Source organism: Chlorocebus sabaeus, chromosome 25 (assembly GCF_047675955.1).
Source record: "Chlorocebus sabaeus isolate Y175 chromosome 25, mChlSab1.0.hap1, whole genome shotgun sequence".
Taxonomy (NCBI): domain Eukaryota; kingdom Metazoa; phylum Chordata; class Mammalia; order Primates; family Cercopithecidae; genus Chlorocebus; species Chlorocebus sabaeus.
In genome coordinates this window covers 13,330,020-13,355,744 of record NC_132928.1, presented here as the reverse complement: position 1 = coordinate 13,355,744, position 25,725 = coordinate 13,330,020, and the positions used below count along the sequence as shown (strand labels likewise).

General features: G+C 36.0%; 1 protein-coding gene across 2 annotated transcripts in view; it reads right to left on the bottom strand.

Annotated features, from left to right (window-relative positions):
• The window catches only part of USH2A (usherin), a 785,943-nt gene that overhangs the window by 586,855 nt on the left and 173,363 nt on the right, over window positions 1–25,725 (bottom strand). For both annotated transcript variants that reach the window (XM_037985560.2, XM_007988447.3), the window contains 3 exons: window positions 24,294–24,489; window positions 19,986–20,627; window positions 5,804–5,987 (listed from right to left, as the gene is read on the bottom strand). In XM_037985560.2, coding sequence (XP_037841488.2) covers window positions 5,804–5,987; window positions 19,986–20,627; window positions 24,294–24,489 — 1,022 coding nt within the window. The remainder of the gene's footprint in view (window positions 1–5,803; window positions 5,988–19,985; window positions 20,628–24,293; window positions 24,490–25,725) is intronic.

Here is a 25,725-nt window from a genome sequence, read left to right as displayed (position 1 = left end):
ATGAGAAGCAATCATAAATCAGTTCTACTTTTGTCTTTTACTGACCCTTTAAATGTATAATATGGAGCTAATTCCGCCATGTTCCACGTGGATGTAAAATGAGTTAGTCACATGGCTTTTCTGGTCTTTCTCAGGCAATAGAATGTCCTGCAGTTACTTTACATTGCAAAATACAAATTCAATTCAGAAAATAGAATGTCTAATTCTGTATATTAGTCAACACTCCAATCTTTATTTAAAGAACAGACATTTTCAAGAACATACGTCTCTCCCTTTCATCTAGCTAGGACATGATGAAGGCAGCAAGGCTATGACCAGAGAAGGTAGATTGGTTAGCCTGCCCCCTCACGTAGAGGCTGCAGGAAAGGTAGAAACTCACTGGACTAGCACCACCCAAAGCAGTCTATTGTTTCTGCTCCTGCATATACATAAAACTGACTTATCACTGACAGTGGTACCTTCCTGACTTCTTCATTCATCTTTCTCACCATCAGGTATCATTCGCCTTTTGTTTTAGTGCAGTCGGATGCATTTTCTTTTTAACTGGTTGCTTATTAATTCTGTAGCCCACAGGAATCTTGTCCTTTTCTCTACGCAGGCCCCTTTGTCTTCTAAGTGGTAGTTTGAGCACACACTAAGACAACCTAACCCTGTCTCTCTTCCTTGTAGTCGTCATCTGGTCATGAGAAATACATAGTCTTCCTTGTCATGATGAACTCTGGGAGTATAAGATATGCAGGGCACTGTCTTCCACCTCACCTATCCAAATCTAGCTAGACTGTTTCTTGTCAGTTAGATTTGCCAGATCTAAGATAGATATCAATGCACTGGTTTCTCCAACTGCAGGAGACACATGTCACCTTTCAAAGGATCAAATAAGACCTCTTCACTGGACTCAAGTGGAAAGCACCACCAACCCCTCCCTTTTTCCCACCAGTGAAACCTTTTCCCTCATTCTGTCTTTTCCTTAATCTATTTTTATTTATTATATCTCTTTATACACTTTGTCTTTGATTTGCATGAGAATTTAATAGTCACATAACTAGTTCTTGAATGTCTACATGTTGCAAGTTCTGCTAATGTATGTATCATGCATGGTGAATAAAGAATGAATGAGAAAGAAACAAAATGAAGAAGAAAAAAATCTGCTCTTTTATTGTTTAAATCATGTTTTCTTGAATCATAGTGCTCTTTTTAAATGTTAGTAAGTGAATGAAGAGTGAGAGATTAGACAATAACTTTCAGGGCTCATAAAGCAGGGCAGAATCAAGGGAAGGAGGTTGTAGAATGAACAGCATTTTTGTAGACAGTTATGATATTATCCATAGAGAGATGTTTGAGTTAAAATAAAGGCAGGATTTGATGGAGCAAAGATCATGGAAGAGAGGAACAGGAGTAGGAAAACAGGAAGGGATTATATCAAGAACCGCGAACAGGTTATTTTTAGACAAAAATACACATGGTTTTCTTCTAAGACTAGATAAAAAATTAAAAATGTGTGACAATATAGACAACCTGGAGGTGGAGAAAAGATAATCTGCAGATACTTATATCTGGCTTTATTTTGTCTATGAGCAGAGGGCCAGATTATCTGCGAGGGCAAGAGCATAGAATTAAAACTGAGGAGACTGGCAGGAGCTTAAAAGGAGAAAGAAAGTAAATTGATAAGAAGTACATACACGGTAGTGCTTCAGATCAGCATAGGTACCTGATCTTTCCCCAAGTCCTCACAGATCAGGGCAGGTATAGGGTGATCATCCCTGGAGCTGACCCCACAGTACAGCAGAAGGGAGTCTGCAATCAGGTACTCAAAAGGGTCAGAATAAAAAAGGTTTTGCCTCAGGCTAAGAGAAGACAGTGAAGTTAGGCATGGGGTTGATCAAAAGAGGAGTAAGTAGGGATAATGGGCTAAAGATTAAGAGAAGTTAAGGAGCAGGTTATGTGAGGCTTCCAGGGTCAATTGGAGTTGGAAAGATATGATATATCCATAGAATAGCTTTCATGGGATTAGGAAGATTTGAGAAATAGAGAAATTATAAGTGATCACAAAATCCAGAGTGTAGTCATAGAAATGGGTTGTTGGAGTGGGAAGTGAATGAAGAGCCAAAGAACTGCATCAGTACATTTCAAAGTCGTTTAAAATAATGGCAGGAGTTAGAAAAGAGGGAAAAATAGAATCCCTCTCCTGGAACTAGAAAGATAAGAGCAAAGGGGATTGGTATGGTTTGGCTGTGTCCCCACCCAAATCTCATCTTGAATTGTAACTCCCACAATTCCCATGTGTTGTGGGAGGAACACAGTGGGAGGTGATTGAATTATGGGGCAGGGTCTTTCCCCTGCTGTTCTCATGAGAGTGAGTCAGTCTCACAAGATCTGATGGCTTTAAAAAGGGGATTTTCCCCGCACAAGCTTTCTTCTCTCTGCCACCACGTGAGACATGTCTTTCACCTTCCACCACAATTGTGAGGTCTTCCCAGACATGTGGAATTGTAAGTCCAATAAACTTTCTTTTGTAAATTGTCCAGTCTCATGTATGTCTTAATCACCAGCATGAAAACGGACTAATACAGGGATAGAAGAAAAGTGCTACCATTTCCAAGGACAATTTGTAATTTTAAAAAGGTAATTCTCACCACCCCCATCAATGTAACAGGAGTCAACTAATATGTAAAGATATCCAATCTCATTTATATAAAACTTGTGAATCTTTTTGTTTAAAACACACGCTTGGCTTGGCCTGGCGCGGTGGCTCAAGCCTGTAATCCCAGCACTTTGGGAGGCTGAGGTGGGCAGATCACGAGTTCAGGAGTCCAAGATCAGCACGACCAACATGGTGAAACTCTGTCTCTACTAAAAATACAAAAAAAAATTAGCCAGGCATGGTGGCATGCACCTGTAATCCCAGCTACTCAGGAGGCTGAAGCAGGAGAATCCCTTGAACCTGGGAAGCAGAGGTTGCAGTGAGTCGAGATCGTGCCACTGCACTCCAGCCTAGGCAACAGAGTGAGACTCTGTCAAAAAAAAGAAAAGAAAAGAAAAATCCCACACTTACTCTGAATCTTTCATATTTTTAGAAATCTACTCAGCTCCTCACACTTTAGCTCTATTTTCTAGACTCCAACCTGCCCTCATTCTTTTTGTGTATCTGAAGTCTGCTTTCTCTCTCTGTCTCTCTCTGTCTTTTTTTTTTTTTTTTCTGAGACAGGGTCTCACTCTGTTGCCCGGGCTGGAGTGCAGGGGCACAATCTTGACTCACTGCAGCCTCGACCTTCCAGTCTCAAGCAGTCCTCCCACCTCAGCCTCCCAAGTAGTTGGGACTACAGGCAAGAGCCACTGCACCTGGCTAACTTTTTATTTTTTATAGAGATGGGGTTTTGCCATGTTGCCCAGGCTGGTCTTGAACTCCTGGACTCAAGGGATCTGGTCACCTTGGCATCCCAAATTCCTGGGATTACAGGAGTTAGCCACAGTACTCAGACTGAATTCTGCTTTCTTTATTGTAACCTCAGTATCTTCTAAAAATGTAACTTATACCCACTTCTTTGATCCTTCCTATTCCTTATCAATTTATGTCACCATTTCAATCCACCTTCCAACCCAGGGAATCTAGCTCCAGTGCTAGTCAGGCCTACTGCAGAGTGACAGGAGATGGAACAGTAGTTTTTAAGCAATTCTTGTTACTGGACTAAAGTAAGGTGGGGAGTAAGAGTGAGATAGATAATGGGAGAGGAACAGAATGGGGTAAAAGTCTCAGCCTTGAATTTAAGAACATTGAAGGGTAGAGGAAGCAATGTAATAAAGGAAATCAGATCTCACTTAAAGAAAAAAAGTTAAGTGAAAAAGCTGAGACAATCAGATATCCCTAGGTCACTGGACAGGGGTTTTGCTGATAACCCTGGGAAGACTAACAAGCGGGATGAGTAGAACAAAAATGGGTAATTGAATGTCACAAAATGGCACTGATGGGCACGAATGTTGCAAGGAGGATGGTGGATTGGGGAGGATATTTTTCTCCTGGTAAATGTGGTCAGAACTATGAAAAAGACATAGGTGGCCAGGAGTGAAACAAACCAGCCCAAGAGTTCCAACCCGGGAATCTGTAGAATATTCTTTCAAAAAAGTCACACATAGGAGATAGTATGTGCAGTGATTGGCTCCTATTTTACTCTCAAAATCCTGACAGTGCTTTTAAGATTTACTGTGCCATGTGCTTTCTATACTCATTTAAGTTATTTATAATAACATTAGTAGAAAAGAGTCACGATGCTCTCAGACTATCAAGATAACAAGTGGAGTGTCACAGATTAAAATATATGTATGTCTGTATGTCTGTATTTCATGAAAACAAAAATTATTTTAATAAAAATTTTAAATGATTTTTCTAGTTTTTAAAAATCACATCAAATTTAAAAAGAAAGTCAAAATGAACTAGTTTAAGTTCCTTTTCAGTAATTACCCTGTCACCTGTCCACCCTCTAATGGAGGTGTTAATGAGGAGTGGAGCAGCCAAAAGGCAGGCAGCAGGGGGGCAATGAGTTTAAAAGAGCCCAGATAATCACAAACCCTGAAATAATTAGCCATTATATTTATAAATACACACATATTGAGAGACAGATTTGACTGGTTTTATCACATGCTTTCTGAGTTCAGCACACACTACTAGCTTCTCAGGGATAGGCGTTTCAAAGAATTCATAGATTTAGTCCAGACTTTAGACAAGCACATAATCTCTCCCTCCCTCCCTCCCTCTCTCTCTCTCTCTCTCTCTCTCTCTCACACACACACACACACACACACACACGGAACTGGCATTATAGCACATCTTCAAAAATACAGCAACAAACACAAATGAGTAAAGGCAAATGGCCACAGACACCCAGAGAATAAGAAGTAGAATATTAAAAAGAGTGTAACTTTCAAAAGTGATTTACTTTCATAATATACTTTACACACTGAAAAAAATCATGTCGCAGAACACAAAGCTATGTTTCTTATCTGCCAGTCTTTAAAGCTAAATTAGAAAGGCAAGGAAAATGTAAATAAATGCAATGAACTAATATGCAATAAATTCAAGGGCAATGAAGAACAAAGCATATACATATATCCCACATACATATATATAAAATATATATAATATATATATTATATATATATATAGAGAGAGAAAGTATGTGTGTGTGTATCTTCTTTTTCAGATATGTCTTTTCCTGTCTTTCTCCACATCCAGACTCTCAGTTTTTTGAGGGAAAATATATTTTATCTCATTCAACATTCCCAGATGCTCGGATAGGGACACATCTATCAGTATATAGCAACCCACTCCAGAAAATATTCAAAGATTAGCATATATTAAGTAAATGCAGATGTCACGGAACCAAAAACATCAATAACAAAAAACATTTTTTTTTTTTTTTTTTTTTGGAGACAGAGTCTCGCCTGCCTCCCAGGCTGGAGTGCAGTGCTGCGATCTCGGCTCACTGCAACCTACCCCTCTTGGGTTCAAGGGATTCTCCTGCCTCAGCCTCCTGAGTAGTTGGAACTACAGGTGCGTGTCACCACACCCAGCTAATTTTTGCATTTTTAGTAAAGACGGGGGTTTCTCCGTGTTGGCCAGGATGGTAACGACCTCTTGACCTAGTGATCCGCCTGCCTTGACCTCCCAAAGTGCTGGGATTACAGGCGTGAGTCACCACGCCTGGCCAAAAAAAAATACTTTTTACAGAAGTTATTGCTTTGCAACTGCCAAAAAAAGTCAACTGTTGGTAAAGAAAGAGTTTAATTAGTAAAGCTTATAAAGATGTACCTTCCAGTCTGAGGATCAAATCCAAAGTAACGGTCTTTGCATTGGTCACAACGTTGCCCAGCAATGGAAGCATCTTGGCAAACACACTGACCAGTCAGGCTATTACAGATGTGATGAACTGAGCCAGCTGTATGGCATGAGCATGGCAGGCAGCCATTGGCACTGCCTGGAGAAATATAAAAACCTAGAAATAAAGACATTAAAAGTTTTATATATACTTTTTATCCACTCTTTTATTTAAAGTATAATAATTGATTACACAGAAAAACAGGATACTCTACCATGGCACTATCTCATTCCCAATACAAATGTGGTTATATCCGTTATTCAGTATGTCAATTACTACCAAAGAAAAGCTGAGTAAATTATCTACATTGTACTTGGGTGTCTCCCAGGCATCTATAATTCAATGTATTTAAAATCTGCTGCGTATTACTTCCACAAAAAACTTGACCTCCTCTAATCAGCTCCATTCCAACAGATATTACCAGTCATAGAGTTGCTTTGCCTAGAACACTGAGGTATCTTTGGTAGGGCAGACTTATAAAATATAGGAAACCAGTTACATCTGAATTTCTAACAAACAATGAATTTTTTTAGTAAAGGTGCATTGCATGCAGCATTTGCTTAGACTAAAAATGTTATCTGAAATTCAAATTAAACTAATTCTGTATTTCACTAAAATAAAAGTTTGCATCCTCCTCTTCTCTGACCCCCTACAAATTGCTAATTATCAAGTTCTATAGATGTTGCCTCCTAACAATTTTAAACCTTTCACTCTTCATCACCACTACCACCTCCTAGATAAAGTCACCAACCACTTTTTTTATAACGAATACCTCAAACTAGATGCTACCACAGGGACTTTATGTTGAGTATCTCATTTAGTTGTCATAGAAATGCAAATAACACAGGAATTATTATTACATCTATTTTGTCAATTAGAAAACAGAAGATTGAGAAGGTTAATACACTTTCCTAAAATGGTAGAGTTAATGGATAGCAAAACCCAGGTTTACACCCAGGTCACCCAGTCCCAGAGGCCATCTCTTCTAATTGCATCCCTCGTGTCCTGTTCCAATCTCTTCTTCGTAGCAGTCTTTTTCCAAAGTGCAGTTTGGACATTTCACTTCTCTGTTTGAAACTCCTTGATGACTTCCTATCCCCTTCAGGAAATAAATCCAAATCTCTCATCCAATTTCCAACCCTACAGTCAGGTCCCAGTTACATCTCTAGCTTCCGCTCATGGCCCATTCCCTGCTCAGTCCTTTGCAGTCGTATTTGTTCCTCTTCTTGAGCCCTAAAGGCCTTTTCATGGGCCGTTCTGTCTGCTGGGATGATTTTGACATATCTCTTTTGCTTAGCTCACTCATACATGTCAGGTCTCGTGACTTCCTCAGGCAACTTTCCCTAGGCCAGGCTAGGTATGCCTGTTACAAATTCATAGCATCCTGTTTGTTTCCTAAGTGTTTACAAAAATTATAATCAATCTCATTTCCATCAAAATCTAACTTCCATAAGGGCAGAAAACCCATCTGTTTCATTCATCATTGTCTCCCTAGTAGCCAGTACACTGCTTGGCACATAGTAGGCACTCCATACACATTCTATGAACAAATAAAAATGAGTTCAATTATTTTTTTAAAAAAAAAAGCCTACAGAATTTAGAGATTTTAGTTTAACTCTAAAACCCATATTTTTTTTCTTGTAGGAAAAGGGAAGAAATACAAATATGATTCAAAAGTCTATTCAAGTTACTTAAAATCTCTTCGGAGCCCGGAGATGGAAGTTAACTGTTATAAAATTCAAAAGCTATCAGGCGGTTGAATTATGGAGCAGGCATATGAGGGAGAAATGGTTCTCAGGGTTATGTGATGTGTGTGTGCATGTATCTGTACATATACATATACACACATGCACAGACACATGGGTACACACACAAGCAAATGCAAAATGCGGCAAAGAATTTTACTGAAACAATGGGGTAGAGGGATCACAGAAGGATTCTAATGAATACAGTTACAGCAAATAAAAATGAATTGTACAATTGTCATGACACTAATTCAAAGTTCATAAAATAGCAATGATATTGAAAGAAGGAGAGCATGAGCACAAAGTGAATCCATTCTGTTATCTATTCTATAGGAAACAGCAAAAAGTAATTAGGATACTCTAAAACTCATTTCAGGCTCTAGTTGAAAACAAGCCATTTTCTTATAGCCACCAACAATTGGGTTTTTTCCTTCCCCTAGATCTTGTACATTGCGTCTTACAAAGTTTCAAGGGCAGGAAAACAGAATTGTGCTCCATGGGAGGAAAAGGAAAGAGCTCAAAATCTGTGCCATTCGGTTGGAGGAAATCAACTAATACTATCATTTTATCATAATTTACAGCCAGATTACGCTATTTGTTTATTTGTATCACCTGACAGCAATTTCCTTTATATATACATTTGAAGAAATAGATCATGGCCATGACAATTAGTATATATTCTTATACCTGATTCATCACATGGTCAAAGTCAAGTTCAGAAGGCTTCCATTTAAATTCAAGGCCACTGTGGTTGGGATTCTTTGCATTTTTGTTCCTGTGAAGGTAGCTAGGCCCTTAAATCCATGATGATGGCATCATGAATGTGCTAACAGCCCTCCAATTTGGATAAATTACCCATTAGCACGGATACTTACAAGTAGAATTAATTTAGACTTATTGCAATAGCTCCAAGCCACAGAGAATTTGGAACAATTAAGGGCGATTTTTAGAAGAAATGATGTATTAGATAAACCTCTAAGTACAGTAGGGGATGGCATTTTGGTGCAGAAGTTGGGTAGTCCAAATTTTGCGGAGTAAAGAATGACACAGAAAAATCAGAAATATAAGCAGAGAAGAACTCAAAAGATGTTAAGCACCCAGGGAGACTGCAAATGAAGGTAGGGCTTCCAGGAAAAGACTGAATGGGAATTTGCCTTGGGGTTAATTCCCCTCCTCCTCTCCAGAGCATGATTATAAAGGTTAATCCCACCAGTATTTTAGTCGTCCTATTTTTAAGCAGTTCTAATTAGGATGACTCAGGTAACTTCTTGCTTAAAGATTACCTCTTGCTTTACCTGAATGTGCCTAATTCTAGACCATTACCTCCCTTTTATGACTTCCAACTATAGAAAACAATCTTTTCCCTTTCCTTCTGCTTAAACTTCAACTCCTGAATGTGGCTTAATTATAACTGACCTTAATTTATTTTAATGTAATGCATTTCTGATACCCCTTCATTAGCTCTACTTCATGTTCCAAATCTTTGTATCTGTAGCATTGTAACTGATCTTACTGAGATTTCATTTCATGAGTGATTTTGTACCACATTCTTAAACATGGTCATTAGGACAACATCATTGCCTTGCATTATGTAGTGCTGAGCGTTCACACATACATGGTCCAGATCAGCTCGCCAGTTTATTATTTTCCCATATTATTTAGCTGACCCCCGGTTTTAAACATGACAAATCTCAAGTGGAAAAATATATATCATCCAGTTAAAGCAAAGAGTCACCCATATCATAAAATAGTGTTGCTTTATCTAGGAGAAGGATCTATAGAGTTCAAAGTTATTAGTAAGGTAGCTGGTATTATCTCCTGTAGTGGTTATTTGCACAGCACAGTATTTGTCCTGGGCATAAAAGAAGAGCCCATTTCCCAGCAATGTCCCTCCTGAGGACCATGAACAACCAGGCTTTGCCAAGGTCTTGAAAGGAAGAAAGAAAAGAAGTGTAACCTCTAGGCCTTATTCAAGAAAGGAGGGCAACGCTGGGGCTAAGCACTAATTATAAGACATTTAGAAGAAACTACTCTCCCCTTAAGCCAGAAAATGGACATAATAGTTACACAAGAGCCCAGGAGGGATGTGTGGCTCACCTATACACATGCAAAAAAAGACTATCTTGGGAAAGGCTTTACGAATCCATATTTTCAATACTGTTGTATTGTTTGTAAACTATATTTCAATATAGTTGATGATGGTAGTTTTCAAACTAAAACAATAATAATTTTCCTCCATTTAGGAGTTTTAGATAAAATCTTGCTAAAATTACTTCTAGACTTACTTGATCAAGTAAATATATAAATATTAATATTATTCATTCCAAGGTATAATTTCTCTTATTTAAAACAATTTTTAAGTGTTTTTCAGTTAAATTAGATAAAGTTAAAATATTCTGCTGTTATTCCCTTTTTCTGGGCTGCTACTCCCTCCTTGAGCAGCTTGCTGATTCCTATTTCCTCTTAAAATTCAGATCAGAAATCATTTTCTCTAAGTTCCTTTCACTCTGCTTCCTTCAAGAATTGATCCTTTCCTTCACTTTACTACTACTCCATATTGTATATTTCTAATATTGCTCTTATCACATTGTGATACATTTACATGTGAGTCAGTTTCCCTTACTAAATCACAATGTCTTAGTATATTTGTGATTGTATATCTTAACACTAGCATCGTCCCTGGTAATTTACTCAACAGATGTTTATTGAAAAACAGATATATGAATGAAATGGATAGATAGTTGAATGGATGAATGGGTGGATGGATGGATAAAGATCTGCTACCCTCTAAAATATGAGATGATTCCTTTAACTCTGAAAAGGAAAATGGTAAACATAAATCTGTGAGTCATGAGAGTGGTTGGTCAGAGTGGCCTATTAGATCAGGGAGTCTAGAGAGGAGTGTATATGAATCAGACACAATAAATTTAAAATATAGTGCTTGTCACAGCAACAGATGGAACAGAGCTATAGAAAGAAAATGTTACACTAAAACTATATCTTAGTTCTTAAAGCAAAGTACATAATAATATGCTCATGTAAGAGAAAACATTATTGGAATTTTCTGTTTCATAAATAATCCAATTTTTCTATTTATGTGAATACCCATGAAAGGCCCTCAGTAACATATTCTCTAAGAATCAAATCCAATAACAACAAATAACCCAAATAATGACAACTCCGATTACATCTTGGAGATTATAATTAATATATGTGTGTATGCATATTCAAAATCCACAGCAAAACTTTTATTCTCTGTTCCCATTCAGTGTTTGTCAAATGTATGTTCTAAAGCCTGTCTCCTATGCCATTCCAACCATCTCCAAAATTTCTCCAATGAAGATCTCAGAGAAAATTCCATTTCTAGACCCCTTTAGTTTACCTCATCATTATTTGAACATTGTAGTTTCCCAGGACTCTGTTAATTGTCATTTTATGCCTACTACTTGGATTTTGAACAACAAATGAAGTATCCCAGGATGTGAAGCAGTAAGCCAGAATCATGAGTTGAGATATGCTTGAAGGTGGGGGAAAGAAACAGTATTTATCTAACTCACCCTCAAATATTTATTGTGTGAATGTTTAAGACAAATATTGAGTTAGTTATTTAGAAAAAGTTCCACTCTTTCAGAGTATACACTCTGGAGTCAGATGGACCTGTACTTATAAATGGCTCTTCTACTTAATTAGATCTCATTTCCCCAATTAGATTAAAACGAGAATAATCCGAGCACCTCCATCATAGAACTACTGCGCATGTTAAATGGAACTTTGCAGGCAAAGCCCTATTACAGAGCCTGGCACACAGCAGAGTCTCAGTAAATATCATCTATTATCATCTTTGTAATTGTTAATTAGCAAGTCTTCTATGACAGAGATATTTTTCTTATCAGCGTCTTTTACTTTTTTTTTTTTCCCCAGATATACCTAAGATTGTGGTCTATATTTCCTGTGATAAGATTCCTTCCTGATGATTTATCAAGGAAGAGGTTCTTACTTTGAGACTCAGGTCTCTCTGTGAAAAACATGTTAACCTAGAAAATTGTCTCACCAAACACTAGGAAATGTGGCATAATTGGATATCAACTTTGATGCATTGATTTTTAATGGAACATCAACATCTGATTCCAATTCCATTGGCAGGGTCTTGTACACAATTCTAGTTTATGAGCTCATCACTTAATAAGTATGATGTGCTACTTAATGAAACAAGATACTTTGTTTTATGAATTGTAAAAGAAAACCAAAAGTAAATACTAGGGGGAAGCATGAGGCATTGTCCTATTAGTACAAAACATGTCATAGGAAGCTGTTTTTGTTATAAATTAGCCTTTATTTTATTCCAAAGCTGCAGAGTCTTCAATAAGCACTCTCTGCCTCTAGTTCTCAAGGACAAGGGTGGGTCATTGGCTTGGGATGCCTTGACATCCTTCCCTGCCTTCCTCAGCCTGGCCTCTGATTAAGTGCCTACTGCTGAACATTATAAGGTCATCCAGCACAGAAATAGGGAACTGGGAAAAGATATTTAGTGTTATATTTATTAGTGTGGATATGTGTACATTCATATATGTACACACACTCCAAATAATTTTAAATTAAAGCATTTTTAAAATACTTAATGGAGGTTAAGCAGCATTTTTAACCTCTGTTCAAGTTATTGAATGGCATATTAAAACCAATGTGGCTCTAATGTACCTTCTAATGTGCACTGCTGCTTTAACAAATTGCCTATAAATTTTAGTTGAATTAAACCTATTCCTTGTACATTCGTAGTAAGGTTAGGTTAATAATACATGAGGTTTCATTACATGCACCTTCCTTAATAATGTTTTTTAAGAAAGTGGGACAAGAATCTATGTGCAGTCACCTAGTATGGGTCAGCAGTATTTGCAATCACAGATGAAAGGGAGGCAGAAGTCCTTAAGCTTGCTACTCATCCCTTCCTACCCCATCCTTCTCCCTCCATGCCCCACTACTCACACACACCAGTGTGCTGTCTGCCCCTGTGGTATATGATCTAGGTCTCTCAGACATGTTTAAATAAGTAAATGAAAGCTTAAGATTGTAGCAGCACATTTTACTGTGCGCATTGCAGGGCTGGCTACTGCAAAACATCTGTTTATGATAAAGATACTTCAGGATAAGTGTTTCTCTTTTCAATTCAAGTTTAACTGTAAGAGACCATAAAACCAGGGGGAAAAAAAATTAAAGTGGAATTTCTGAAGCAAAACCAAGAAAAAAGGAAAATCCATCCCAAAGCACATATTGCTCCTTTCATGGGCTATGCATATGTGTATACTGTATCTTGTTTTGTTAAAAAATACATAAGATACTTAGGTCACTATTATTTTTTCTCTTTTGTAAGGTTGAACACAACACTTTTCCTAAGTGTTGTGAAAGAAACATCACAGACTTTTGCTAGGTTCACACCGAAAAACAGGAGAATGCCACTGAGGTATCTTTGAAATAAAATTATTCATTAATTCAGAAAATACATAGGCAGCACTGCTATGGAGGTACTCTTATCCCTGCCTGAGATAGAGCACTGAACAATTGTGAAGGACAGCAATGAGATTTGTTGGCTGGAGAGGAAAAAATGATCTGAAGACTTCTGGAAATGAGGTCAGAGAGATCATGGACATTATAGACCACCGGGATTGTTAAATAATATAAACTTTGTTTCTTATTAGCTACGGTGAAAAGCAAATGGAAGGTGGAGTGATGGGATGTGACTCAAGTTTGAACAGTATCACTTTGGCTGTCTGTTGAGAAGTGATGGAAGAAAGACAAAGGTGAGTAGGAGGCTACTTGAATAGTCCAGGAACAGAGGAAGGTGGCTTGGACCTGGCTGGTGTAAGTGAGGGTGACAAGAAGTGGTCAAATTCTGGATATATTTGAGGGTAAAATCAGCAGAATTGGTTTTGTTAGATGAGATGAAGGTTGTGGGGAAAAGAGAGGGCTCAAGAATGGCTGCAAAGATTTGGTCTGAAAAGGTTACAAACCAAAAACACTAGGGGAACATTGCCAGTAAAACACAGTGGATTGAATAATTTTTCCCTCCTAAAATCCCCAGAGATAAAATTAAAAAAAAAAAAAAAGAGAGAGAGAGAGAGAGAGAAAGAGAAAATGACAATCAAAGATAATCTGGAAGAAAAAGCTAAGCTCTTGCAGTGGAGAACCCAACAATAAGCTAGTTGATTCAGGTTGTATAACTCTAGAAAGAAAGGTTTCGAATTGAAAGCTCCAGAGATTTCCGGAATCAGATATAAGGTGTGCTAATACCCTCCCCAACCAGAAAGTTGTCCTTCTTACATTTTAGGAGGACACAGTAAGTTTTTCCTTTAGAAGTTAAACCAAAGAAGGTCTGGACTCAACAAGTACATAAACAGGCATTACGTGAAGGGTTGCTTGTGATTGTTGATTTTATGCATCAACTTGGCTAGGCTTGGTGCCCAGTTGTTTGGTCAAACATGAGTCTAGACGTTGCTATGAATGTGTTTTGCAGATTTTCTTAGAACCTAAGAGCCATCTTCGATAGGCAAAAAGATTCACTGAGAGCCCAGGGATATAGAGATGGTAAAAACTTCCAGATGGTTTAGAAAAAAAAAAAGAAGTGGAAAAGAAGCAAGAATCTGATTGACATTGCTAACAACTAATGGTGCAAACATTTAAAATTTTTGAATATTTCTGAATGAAAATGTTTTCATATAGCAGTAAAATTTCAAATCATTCTTTATGTTTAGATACTTGAAGACAATAAAGACACTTCAGATATTCAAATTTTCTCCTCAAATTACTTCCCTCCTTGTATTCTTTTTCAGAAGCTACTGGCACATGTGCTCTACCAAACACACAAATAAATAAACCAAGAAGAGAGAATGTGTAGGATTCAGGAAATGAAGGATCCAACATGGGAGACAGGGGAAGGCAATTGCTAGTACAGCAGCAAATGTTAACCCTTGGATATAGCTGTGCAACAGAACTAAAGATCAACCAGCCTAAACTTCCCACTCGCATATCTAGTGGGAAAAAACAAAACCTTATAGATTTCTTGAATAGAGTTCCCTTGGAGAGTTTTGTTTCCTAGAAATGCCTAAGAGAGTCCTGAAAAACTAAGCAAAGGCAAATTGTTTGAAGAAAGAAAATATAGTCAAAGCATATTATATGGCATAAATGTACAGTAAATTTATATAGTCATAGTAAAGAAATATCTGAATGCTGATTTAACCAAACAAAGGGATTGCTAAGCAGGAGGTGAAAGCAGCTAAACCACTCATCTTCTATAGGGGGAAGAAAATAAATAATGTCTACATTTTAAAAATCAAGATTTTATATATATATATATATTTATATATATATATATATATTTTTATATATATATATATATATATATATATATATATATATATATCCCGGAAATACAGACATGAAAGCCCAGAAGAAACATCTAAAGAAGTTGAAGGTATTTTCCCTGAGCATGGAGATTCCTGGGAAAATGATAAGGCTGGGCTCTTTACATTTTACTTGTTTTTTAAAATTTTGCAAATATAAATTTTGATTAAAATTCCAATTAAATTTAAAAATGACAATACTGGATAATAATACTAAGTCTTCTTCATGCAACCCCCTCCTGATCTCCTTTCTCTTTTCCTGGCTCATTTTTTGGAGAGCTTTATCTGGTACCCATTTGCCTTTTTTTTTTTTTTTTTTTTTTTTTTTGAGACAGAGTTTGGCTCTTATTGCCCAGGCAGGAGTGCAGTGGTGTGATATCAGCTCACTGCAACCTCTGCCTCCCGGGTTCAAGTGATTCTCCTGCCTCAGCCTCCCAAGTAGCTAGGATTGCAGGCATATGCCACCACACCCAGCTAATTTTGTATTTTCAATAGAGATGGAGTTTCACCATGTTGGTCAGACTGGTCTCAAACTCCTGACCTCAGGTGATCCACCCACCTCAGCCTCTCAAAGTGCTGGGATTACAGGCATGAGCCACCAGGTGTGGCCATTAGGAGAATAATTTATAGTCACTATTTGCCTAAGTACAGATGTAACAAATCTCCTTTTCAAAGGTTTATTACAAATTGTCTTCTTTCTTTAGAGGAAGATATAGAAAATGCATCAACACTAATACTGAAAAACAATGATCGTATTTAAAGCATTATTGTATTTTATTTACGTGTGCAATTGTCTTATTTTCCTTGTTAGAGTTGCAATATCTTGAGGGCAAGTATTATCTTATTCAACTTGCATAACTACAATAATAATATAATTAATTGTACATTGTGGGCACACAGTAAGGGGTTTATTTAATTGAAGACACTGAGAAATAATCAGGAGTTTTAACAAGGTCATCTCATTGGGCTGCTTTTTAAAGCAGGCACTCATAATCTTAAATGAGAAAAAATGCAAAAGAGAAAAACAGAAAAATGACTAATTTTAGATAATAATATAAAAAGAAACAGGTTGATAATTTCTTTCACTTCACCATTCTTCCTTTTAAACCATTTCCTGTTTCCATTGTAATGAAATATCAGTATGACTTTACTTGTACAATATAAACATGGCTACCCAGTTTACCTTTCTGGAAACTAAACACTGATATAAAAGTGCAAATAAATAGTCTATTTGGTAACCTCCATAGCATCTTAAACTCTTAGCAACAAAGAAACATAATTGAGTATTGCCAAGGATCCAAAAATAATCACTATTTAAATTTATATAATATATTTACTTGTAAATTATTCTGTCAGTTTCCCCATCAAAATTTAAGCTCACTGAAAGTACTGTTTGCTACTACACATAAAATATTCTCTGACTAAATTAAGAACTCAACAGTACCCAGAAGAAAATCATTTCTCAGTAAGAGAAATGTTTATCTATATGAAGATAACTGCACTGTTCAACAAAATATAGTAATCCAAATCTATAGCTTGATCATTCTAGCTTTTCATAACCAGGTCAATATCCTGGGTCAATAACTCAGCAAGGCCGCTGATACATTATAGCATATCCTTAGAAGGAAGAGTGACTAGAATAGAAGTGATTCTATAAGGCAAAGCATGTAAGAAACAGTTGAAGATACCAAGAAGAGATTTTGTACCTATATTTCCTCAGGACTCAAGAGACCTTCATTAACTTTGGCTGATTTTTTTAAATTGCTAATAATGAGATCTATTCAAAAAGTACAAAACTGATGGTCATTAAAAGCATCTGTTTGGAAGTAAACTAATGTTCTGCCAACCAATTTTGTAAGTGTAGGACATTCCTAGTATAGCCAAGGCTGTCTTCAAGGATCAATTTCTTTCTTATTCCTTATAATAGCAGAGGCCCCAAGTTTTAAATAGACACCTGGATATTCAGATAGAGCATCTAGAGCATCTATTTGCCAGCCTCTTTTTCAGTGAGGTATGGACATACAAAGCAGTTCTGACCAATAGGATATGAGTAGAACTGATACAGGCTCCACTCAGGTACCAGCTTAAAGATAAAGCTGCTTACTCCCAGCTAGAAATAGACAGTTGGAAGAAAATATGGAAGTCCCCTGTTGAGAAGGACAGGGGAATGCCTTTAGAGAGTCAGTAAGCTGAAGAAATGGAGCTTCAAATATGTTTTCTCAGTCTGGTACATTTTATACTAAATATTTTACAATACCCTGTTGAAATTTTTCAGTAAATAAAAATATTTTTACCATGTTTAATGCTCCCTACTCTTAACTCATTGATTCCATTTATAGGTCCATATGGTCTTCAGAAGAAAGAAGCATAACTATGGAGTAATTACAATGAGATCTGTATTATTATTTCTTGAACATAAACCTCCCTTCAAGGTCATATAATAAATTGAACATGAAGACAATAGAAGCTTGAGCACATTTTCAAAAATGCATTATTTTCAAGTTATCTATAGGTTTGAGTTAAACCACCTCTTAAAACACTGATGCTTCATGTCAACTTTGTTGTTCACTGAGTGATGGAGAATTGTAGGCAGTATATTGAATAGTAAAACTAGTCAGAGGATGCCAACTAACATTGAAAAGGAGGATTATACTGCATTCCATGTCGGGAAAGGAGAATGAACCAAAACATCAGGTAGATTGAAATCAGCTCTGCATGTGACATGTGTAGCTCCAGTGAAGTGGCTGCAGTGTCTGAAGAAGATAGGAGTATCAGGGAGCAAAGCTGGGTGTCTAGACTATGACCAGAAGATATAAACTCATAAAGGTTTGCCCAGATTGGACTCAAATGATAAGCAAAATAAAACCCATTTTAGGTAACCCTACAGGAGAATGATATAACTAAATAAGTGCTTTATGGGAATTATTCTGCCAATACTATATAGGGTAGATAGGAAAGAGCCATAGATTTGGGTGGGAGAAAGTGGCTTAGAGTTGGGAACAAAGAGATCACCACAACGAGAGCCACAAAGATGAAGGAAAGAGCAATGAAGTCAGTAGTTTTTCATCCTAGGAAGGGCACAAATGAGACAGAATTATGCATGATGTAGATTATATTATCCATGACTATTTCTGCATGATATACAAAACAACCAGAAAAGGTTTTATAATTATTTTAGTTCATCATTTAGATATCTGGTAGGTGTACAAAGTACTGAGATGACGGGTTGGGTCTTTCATTGAAAGGACCAAAGGGAGCAAATGTTTCTTACTATGATTTCAGAGTTTATCTAAAATCAGAAAAATTGTTTAAAACGTGTGACTTGTATTGTATATACAATCAAAGTTAGAATGGAACAGTAAATTTTAACAATTGATAATTACTCAAAAGGATATAACATTTGATCTATTAGCTTTTTTTGTTTACGTAGAAAGAAGGATGTATAAATCATGGTTATTTGACTGTGCAGGAGACAGAGTACCTACCTTGTTTCCAAAATTAGAGATATTGATACACAGAGAAAGAGAAAAAAACATCATCTTAGGATACCAAAAAGTTAATTGCAAATTTGGAAGGATTAACCCGAAGGTAAAAAGAGTGAATGTGTTGTATCTGTCATTTAGGCTGTCTGCCCAGGTCTCCATAATCTTCCTGTTTTCTGGGATACTTACCACCTTGCTCCTACCTGATGAAAAGGTCCCTAAAAGCCATGCTCATTTTATAAGTATATGACACCCCTGGCCACAGTGAATTGGCTCAGAGCCAACCAAACAAAGGTGAGTCAATTCCAATTTTCCTCTAGAAATTTTAACTAAGAAGTAGCTAATAAATCTCTCTGTTGTAGCTGGTGGTAGAATTATAAACAATTTCAGGGGACATAGGGTGGCCATATAACCATATAGACAAAGAGAGAAGTAAAGTCCCCTTCTGCAAAAGGCAGACAGAGAGAGAGAGAGAGAGAGAGAGAGAGAGAGAGAGAGAGAGAGAGAGACGAATGAATATGTATCAATGGAAGCATTCTAATTCCTGAGTCCTGACTATAGTGGTCCTTCTTAGGTTTTTATGGAACATCTAGTTATAATATAGTCTCCATTTACATTTAAACCAGTTCAAGTTGTTTTCTAATACTTACATGTCAAAAAGAATGAACACTTCATCAATTCCTTCCTGTCTCTTTGATCTTATTTGTCACGCTGACCAATGCCAAAGGAAAAACGTGGCCCAGTTATCCTAGGCCGGGTTCTTTGCTATGTAAACAGAACTTTTGTTCTACTCCTTCTCTGGCAAGCAAATCACACTTTTGAGTTTGTATCATGCTCATTTTTATAGACCCATATAACTCAGAGCTAATATTGGCTGACAGAGCAACAATTAGCACAGCTGTTAAACAACTGATAAATACTTATATTTATCATGATATCATAATGAGTATTTTAGTTAAAATCTTAAATGCAAGGAGAGCCATAGATGGGGTCCATCCCTCTTTCAATTGGGAAAGAGATGGAAAGATAAGTTTGTATACAGTAAGATTAAACAGTAGCCTATTTTATTAATTTGATGGCATGTAGAAACAATTCGAAGTATTTCTATACAAAGCTAGAACATATAGCCTCTTCAGTAAAAACATTTAGCCAGCTTTATTTGAGATTTAGTCCATCACTTGAATATTTGGCATTGTATGGATATTCAACTCAAATTTTCCTTTCTCTGGAAAATAAAATTAAGTCTCAATTATGAAATAAATCTGATTAGCTGAGTTTTATCTAAAGTATCCTCCCAAAATAGTAACATAAATATGCCTGATAATTTTGAACAAGTTAAATAGCTGTATCTGTGTTGGATAATGATCTAAATACAGCAATGATTTTGGAAATAAAATTTATAGAAGCCACAAACCAGAAACAGGGAGAAGTCACCTGTTATGAGTTAACAAAAGGAATGTCATTGTACACTGAAAACGTAACACATTTCTTTCTTACCTGGTTGACACTGATTACACCTTCTTCCTTGACGATTAGGCACACATAGGCACTGGCCACTGATTGGGTCACAAATGGTCCCAGGTAATGTCCCCAAGGAGTCACACTCACACATCTGGCAGCCTTGAAAATTGTCAATGGTCAAATTGTACCTGTGAGGCTCACACTGATTACAGCGAAGACCTGTTACCCCTAATTTGCAGGGACATTGTCCTGTTGATTTGTCACACAGCAGAGAGCCATTTATTGTCCCAGCCTTATCACAGTTGCAAGGCAGGCAGAGGAAAGAAGTATTTTGCCATAAGTAGAAGTGTCCCTCCAAACATTTATTGCACTGTCTCCCTTCAACATTGGGCTTACAGATGCACTGCCCTGTCTTAGCATTACAGACAGTCCCAGGGAGGGATCCGGCTGTGTCACAGTCACAGGCCTTACAATTGGTGACATCTAACCCATAAAAGTTTTCTCTGCAGGTGTCACACTGAAGTCCTTTAGCTTCTTTTTTGCACTCACACTGCCCAGACAGAGGATTGCAGAATTTGTTCACTGAGCCATGGAGGTTACACTGGCAGGGCTCACATCCATCATCATTAAAGCTTCGGAGAAATTTAAATCCAAAATTGCAACGATCACACCTAAGCCCTAAAGATAAAATATATTTAAAAGGTGAGGATGGAAAAATGATTTCATTCAAGATAGATGAGGCACAAACAATGCTACTGCAGACAATGCGAACACAAAATATTGAGTGTTTTCTCACAAGTAGTGCCATAGAGGGCTAACCATACTCTCAAAATACAATGGCAATATTTAATTTAGCTTTAATATACAACTGTTTGCAATGAACTTCATAAATGTTTAATTATTACTTAATGCAAAGAAAATGCTTAATACAAATGTTGTTTCTGTTACATATGCCGGAGCTCTTTTTCTCTTTAACAAATCTTAAAAACTATTTTAACAAATGTGTTCATTTAAAATTATAGTAGAATTACATAGGACAAATTAGTTGTTTTCCTAAAGATAAGAAATCTCTAAAGATGTTTAATAAAATGTTAACCTGAGTACAAAGTTTCAGCTAGACAGAATGAATAAGTTCTGGACCTCTATTGTGCAGCATGGTGACTATACTTAGTAATAATGTATTGTATACTTGAAAATTGCTAAGAGATTAGATCTTAAATGTTCTCACCCCAAAAACATGATGAGTACATGAGGTGATGGATATGTTAATTAGCTGGAATTAATCATTTTATGATGTGTACATATATCAAAACATCATGTTGTCTGCCATAAATATATGCAATTTTTATTTAATTACACCTTAGTGAAGCTGGGGAAAAAGAAAAAAAAAAAGTAAGCTGATAACTATTTTTGCGAAAACAGCATATACACTTATTTCTGAATCCAGACATTTAAGTAATTAATATAAATAAAACTTATCCAGGGCAATTCTTAGTTTAATCCTTTTGTATGCTCCTCTATTTTATCATTTTCAATTAATATAAATTATGCTCTCCTTGGCTCATAAAGCAATCACATTGCTTGTCATCTTGTATGACTCAGAACATACCTCTTTAAACACTAAGTAAATTCTGTTTTTTATATTACTTCTATTTAAAGTAGTACACATATACATTTTACGAATGAAGAAAAATGTTTTATCACCTATACTTAAATCTCTGACAAGTAAGGTTATTCTAAAAAAAGGGTATTACAAGGCGAAGAAATAAAAAAATTAGAATAGTAAATGTTTAGATGCAAAATATTTCCTTTAGATAGTCTCCAAATATCCATGAATTTAAATAACTGACTGCATGGGTTGAATCAACTGAAACATTTACTTCAAGCTATAATTGCAATTTAAAAATTAGTCTTAAAATAAGAGTCAAAAACACACTCAGGAACTCATATGTAGAAAAACATTTCCTAAACTGGAAGGAAATGCATAATATATATGAATATATATGGATAAAAATGCAAGAACTCCAATGGAAGGCAAGTTCTTTAACAGTGATGAATGACTCACCTAAGGCATATCATTTAATTTCAATAAGGAAAATAAAAAAGGACCACTATTGCTGCAAATTTTAAAAATAACTGTATTGTTAACAAGAATTATGACTCATTTTGAACTATTAAAATTGGTCTACATGGATTCATATCATATCAGTTTTAAAAATATGCGCAGTGCTTATTTGAATATGCCATACATATTCCTGACAGGTAATCTATTCCTAACGATACTCAGGAAGGCCTACAGGGCATCACATTCGGTGTTAACAAGTACAGGCGAGTTAGCACACTTGGCATTTAATTCACATTCTTCTCCCTTTTTATTCTAGATGAATGACCTACTTTAATAAAATTATTGGTGCTAATGTATTTTACTGGTGATAGAATCATTAGTAAGATTTAACAGTTTTGTTAACTCTAACAGTTTGCTTTCTGAAGCGTATACAACATACACTTGTATTTTCTAGGTTTCTTTTTTTTCATATTAACAAGGTGAAATTGAATAAAGTTACTTGCTCATCCCATTAGGAAAGTAAATATATATGCATATCAAGTTTTTGTTTTTATAAAAAGTGCCACATTTGCAGAAATAACACTAGAAATAATAATACTGAAGTAATTTAGAATTTAGTCTTCACAAAATGTATATTTCTGTTTCCTGCAGAAAACCAACTGGATCAATCAGTAAAACAGGCACATAGTAGGGATAGCATAACACATTCTAAATTAATTTTGATTTTTGCCTTCCTCAAGCTCTGGAATCTAACCATCACAAGAAAGATTCCGTTGGTACAAAGAAGTAATTATTTCACTGTCTTTAAAGGCCTTGCTTTAACTTCTGTTTTCACATCTTGAGTTTAAAATATATCTCACATTAAAGAACAAAGGATGCCATACAAATTGAATTCAAGGTCTTAGAATTCCTTCAGCATCATAGATAGCACATAGAAATACATACTTCTCTTTACACGTTAGTTATTCTTTCTTTCTAAAAAATTAGTTTTTGTAGGCTTGAGATGCATAAAGGCAAATTACATTACAGATTTTCATGTAATGTTTCTTTAAACCTGAGAAATCTCATGTAATGCCATTAAACACACCTACATTCTCTTTATTAAATTGAAACGCTTGTCTAGCTGAATTGTGTAGCATGACGTATACTTACATAAATAAAAGATAAAGAATTAGATTTAGCGGTATAGCACAGAAATGAAAATAGTATTCAGAATGATATGTACATATGCATGTGTACATGTAAGCATTTGTGTGTGTGTGTGTGTGTGTGAAAGAGAGAGTGTGATCACTGCCAGGCATATTTTTATTATTGTAAGGTTCAGGTCAGTGTTAGACAAACCATGGATGACTTGGTGTCTTGAATGACAATAGAAAGGCAAAGGTCTTTTTTAAACTTCCTATATGAACCAAGACATATTCAGTTACAATACAGGGCTCACTTCATCAGGAAACTTTCCTCTCATAATATTCTCATATATCAAAATTTCAAAGTGCATTATGTTACATAGTGCATTTTGGGCACATGATAAATTTTGTCCTTATGTGGCAGTGGTTCCCCTCAAAAATGTTGGATGTAATAAATTGCTATAATCAAATCTAATTTCTGAAAAATACCTGTGGGAGTAACAAACAAAAAAGCACGTCTTGTATAAAAAAATGATAAATAACAGCAAAGGTAGCTGTTTATTATAATCAACTTGGTGCTGAATTACAAAATTAAAATCATGTAGCCCTTTATAAGTAACCCGAGCAATATACATGATCTGTAGAATTATGTTGACTTACTTTGCATTTCATAGGAACAGTTCAAAGAAATATAATAGAAAAAAATGGAAAGATTTATCACAAAGGACCCTGTAGCACAGAATATTTTGAAAAAATCCATTTATTTTGGTCTATTAAGAAAACTAGCATGAAAATGATTTGCTTAGAACTCATTAAGTGTAAAACATTTTGAAAAAGTGCTAATTTTCTAAAAGAAACATCTATGCAGTAAGCAAATTATATCTTTCTATGACTTATTAGTATGGGACCATGTGAACTAATGCATCTACAGAATAAAGAAACTTCTAAAGGGTTGATTAAACTAAGCTTCAAGCTGCAGTTTGATAGAATTATTAATTTAATCATTTTAAACAGTTAATTTCATCCAAATTTTTTTTTCCAGCCTTCCTTGAGCAAAGAAATTTGCTTTACTCTTCAGTTAAGAAATCAAATAGAGAATTTTATTCCAGATGGTAATAGAGATGTGACTGTAAACTTTTGCATTACACGTACCAATAACGTTTGCTTTGCACTTGCACTGGCCTGAATTTTGGTGACAGGTAATATCTCCATCCACTGTCCCAGAGGTATTGCAGTTACAAGGACTGCAGCCATCAGGATCCAACTCTTGTAGATTGTAGAATCCATTCTGGCACTGATTGCACTGTCTGCCAGACACATGTCTCTTACAATTACACTGGCCTCCAATCTAGAGAAGATACAACATTTTGTAGAATGATGAACGTATCTATTTTTAGATAATTTGCTCATTAGGTACAAGACAGGGAGGGAGGGAGAAGAAAACTAAATGTTCAACAGACAAGAAGGTAATAAGATATTTTTCCTCTTGACACACAACATGGGAGGCTTCAGCAGGGGGAATATATAGAACTGAATGAAAATAAAATCCATAGAAGTTAGTTGTATAAGAATAAAAGGGAAATGGGGAATTAACCATTAAATACTATATATAGAAATCAAAATATAAATATGTAGAGACTGAAAATAGAAAACAGTCAGCAGTTAATTTAGTCTTTAGGACACCATTTCTCTTTTTTTTTTTTTTTTTTTTTTGAGACGGAGTCTCATACTGTCACCAGGCTGGAGTGCAGTGGCGCAATCTTGGCTCACTAAAACCTCTGCCTCCTGGGTTCAAGCGATTCTCCTGCCTCAGCCTTCCGAATAGCTGGGACTACAGGCACCTGTCACCACGCTCAGCTAATTTTTGTAATTTTAGTAGAGGCGGGATTTCGCCACATTGGCCAGGATGGTCTCGATCTCTTGACCTCGTGATCCGCCCACCTCAACCTCCCAAAGTGCTGGGATTACAGGCGTGAATCACCGCACCCAGCCCACCTCTCTGTTTGATTCCTCTTGTTTACTGTCTCATTGATTTAAACTTGTTTTGTAAATGCTAGGTATTTAAATTAAGGGAGAATCTTTCTATAATGATATCATCCCATAAACAATGTAACAATATTTAATGTTATTTGTTAATAGAATTATTTATGCCTATTGATACTGACCCTAATACATGTTTTCTTACCCAACTCCCCTTTTCGGACTATTCAGCATATGTATGATTCATTTCACCACATTAAATAGATTTAGCTGATTTATATTGTGGTAAGAAATTCCAAAAATGTTTCTTGTTTTAAAGCATTTTCAAGCAAAATAACAGCTAAAACACTGTGCCATTTTACTCTTCAAGCATCTGATTTGAGAAGAATGAAAATACATAAAATATAGTGTTCATCTACTTTACGCATAGATAATACTATGTTGATTAAAGAAAGATGAGAACTAAACTCTTCATAAGCAGACATATGTATATAAAATGTCAAATAAATATGAGAATTTTAATAACTTAGGACTCTAACACAGCAATGTGGGTACAGACTTCAAATCTCTTTTATAGTCCCTGACATTTTCCCCCCTGACTTTC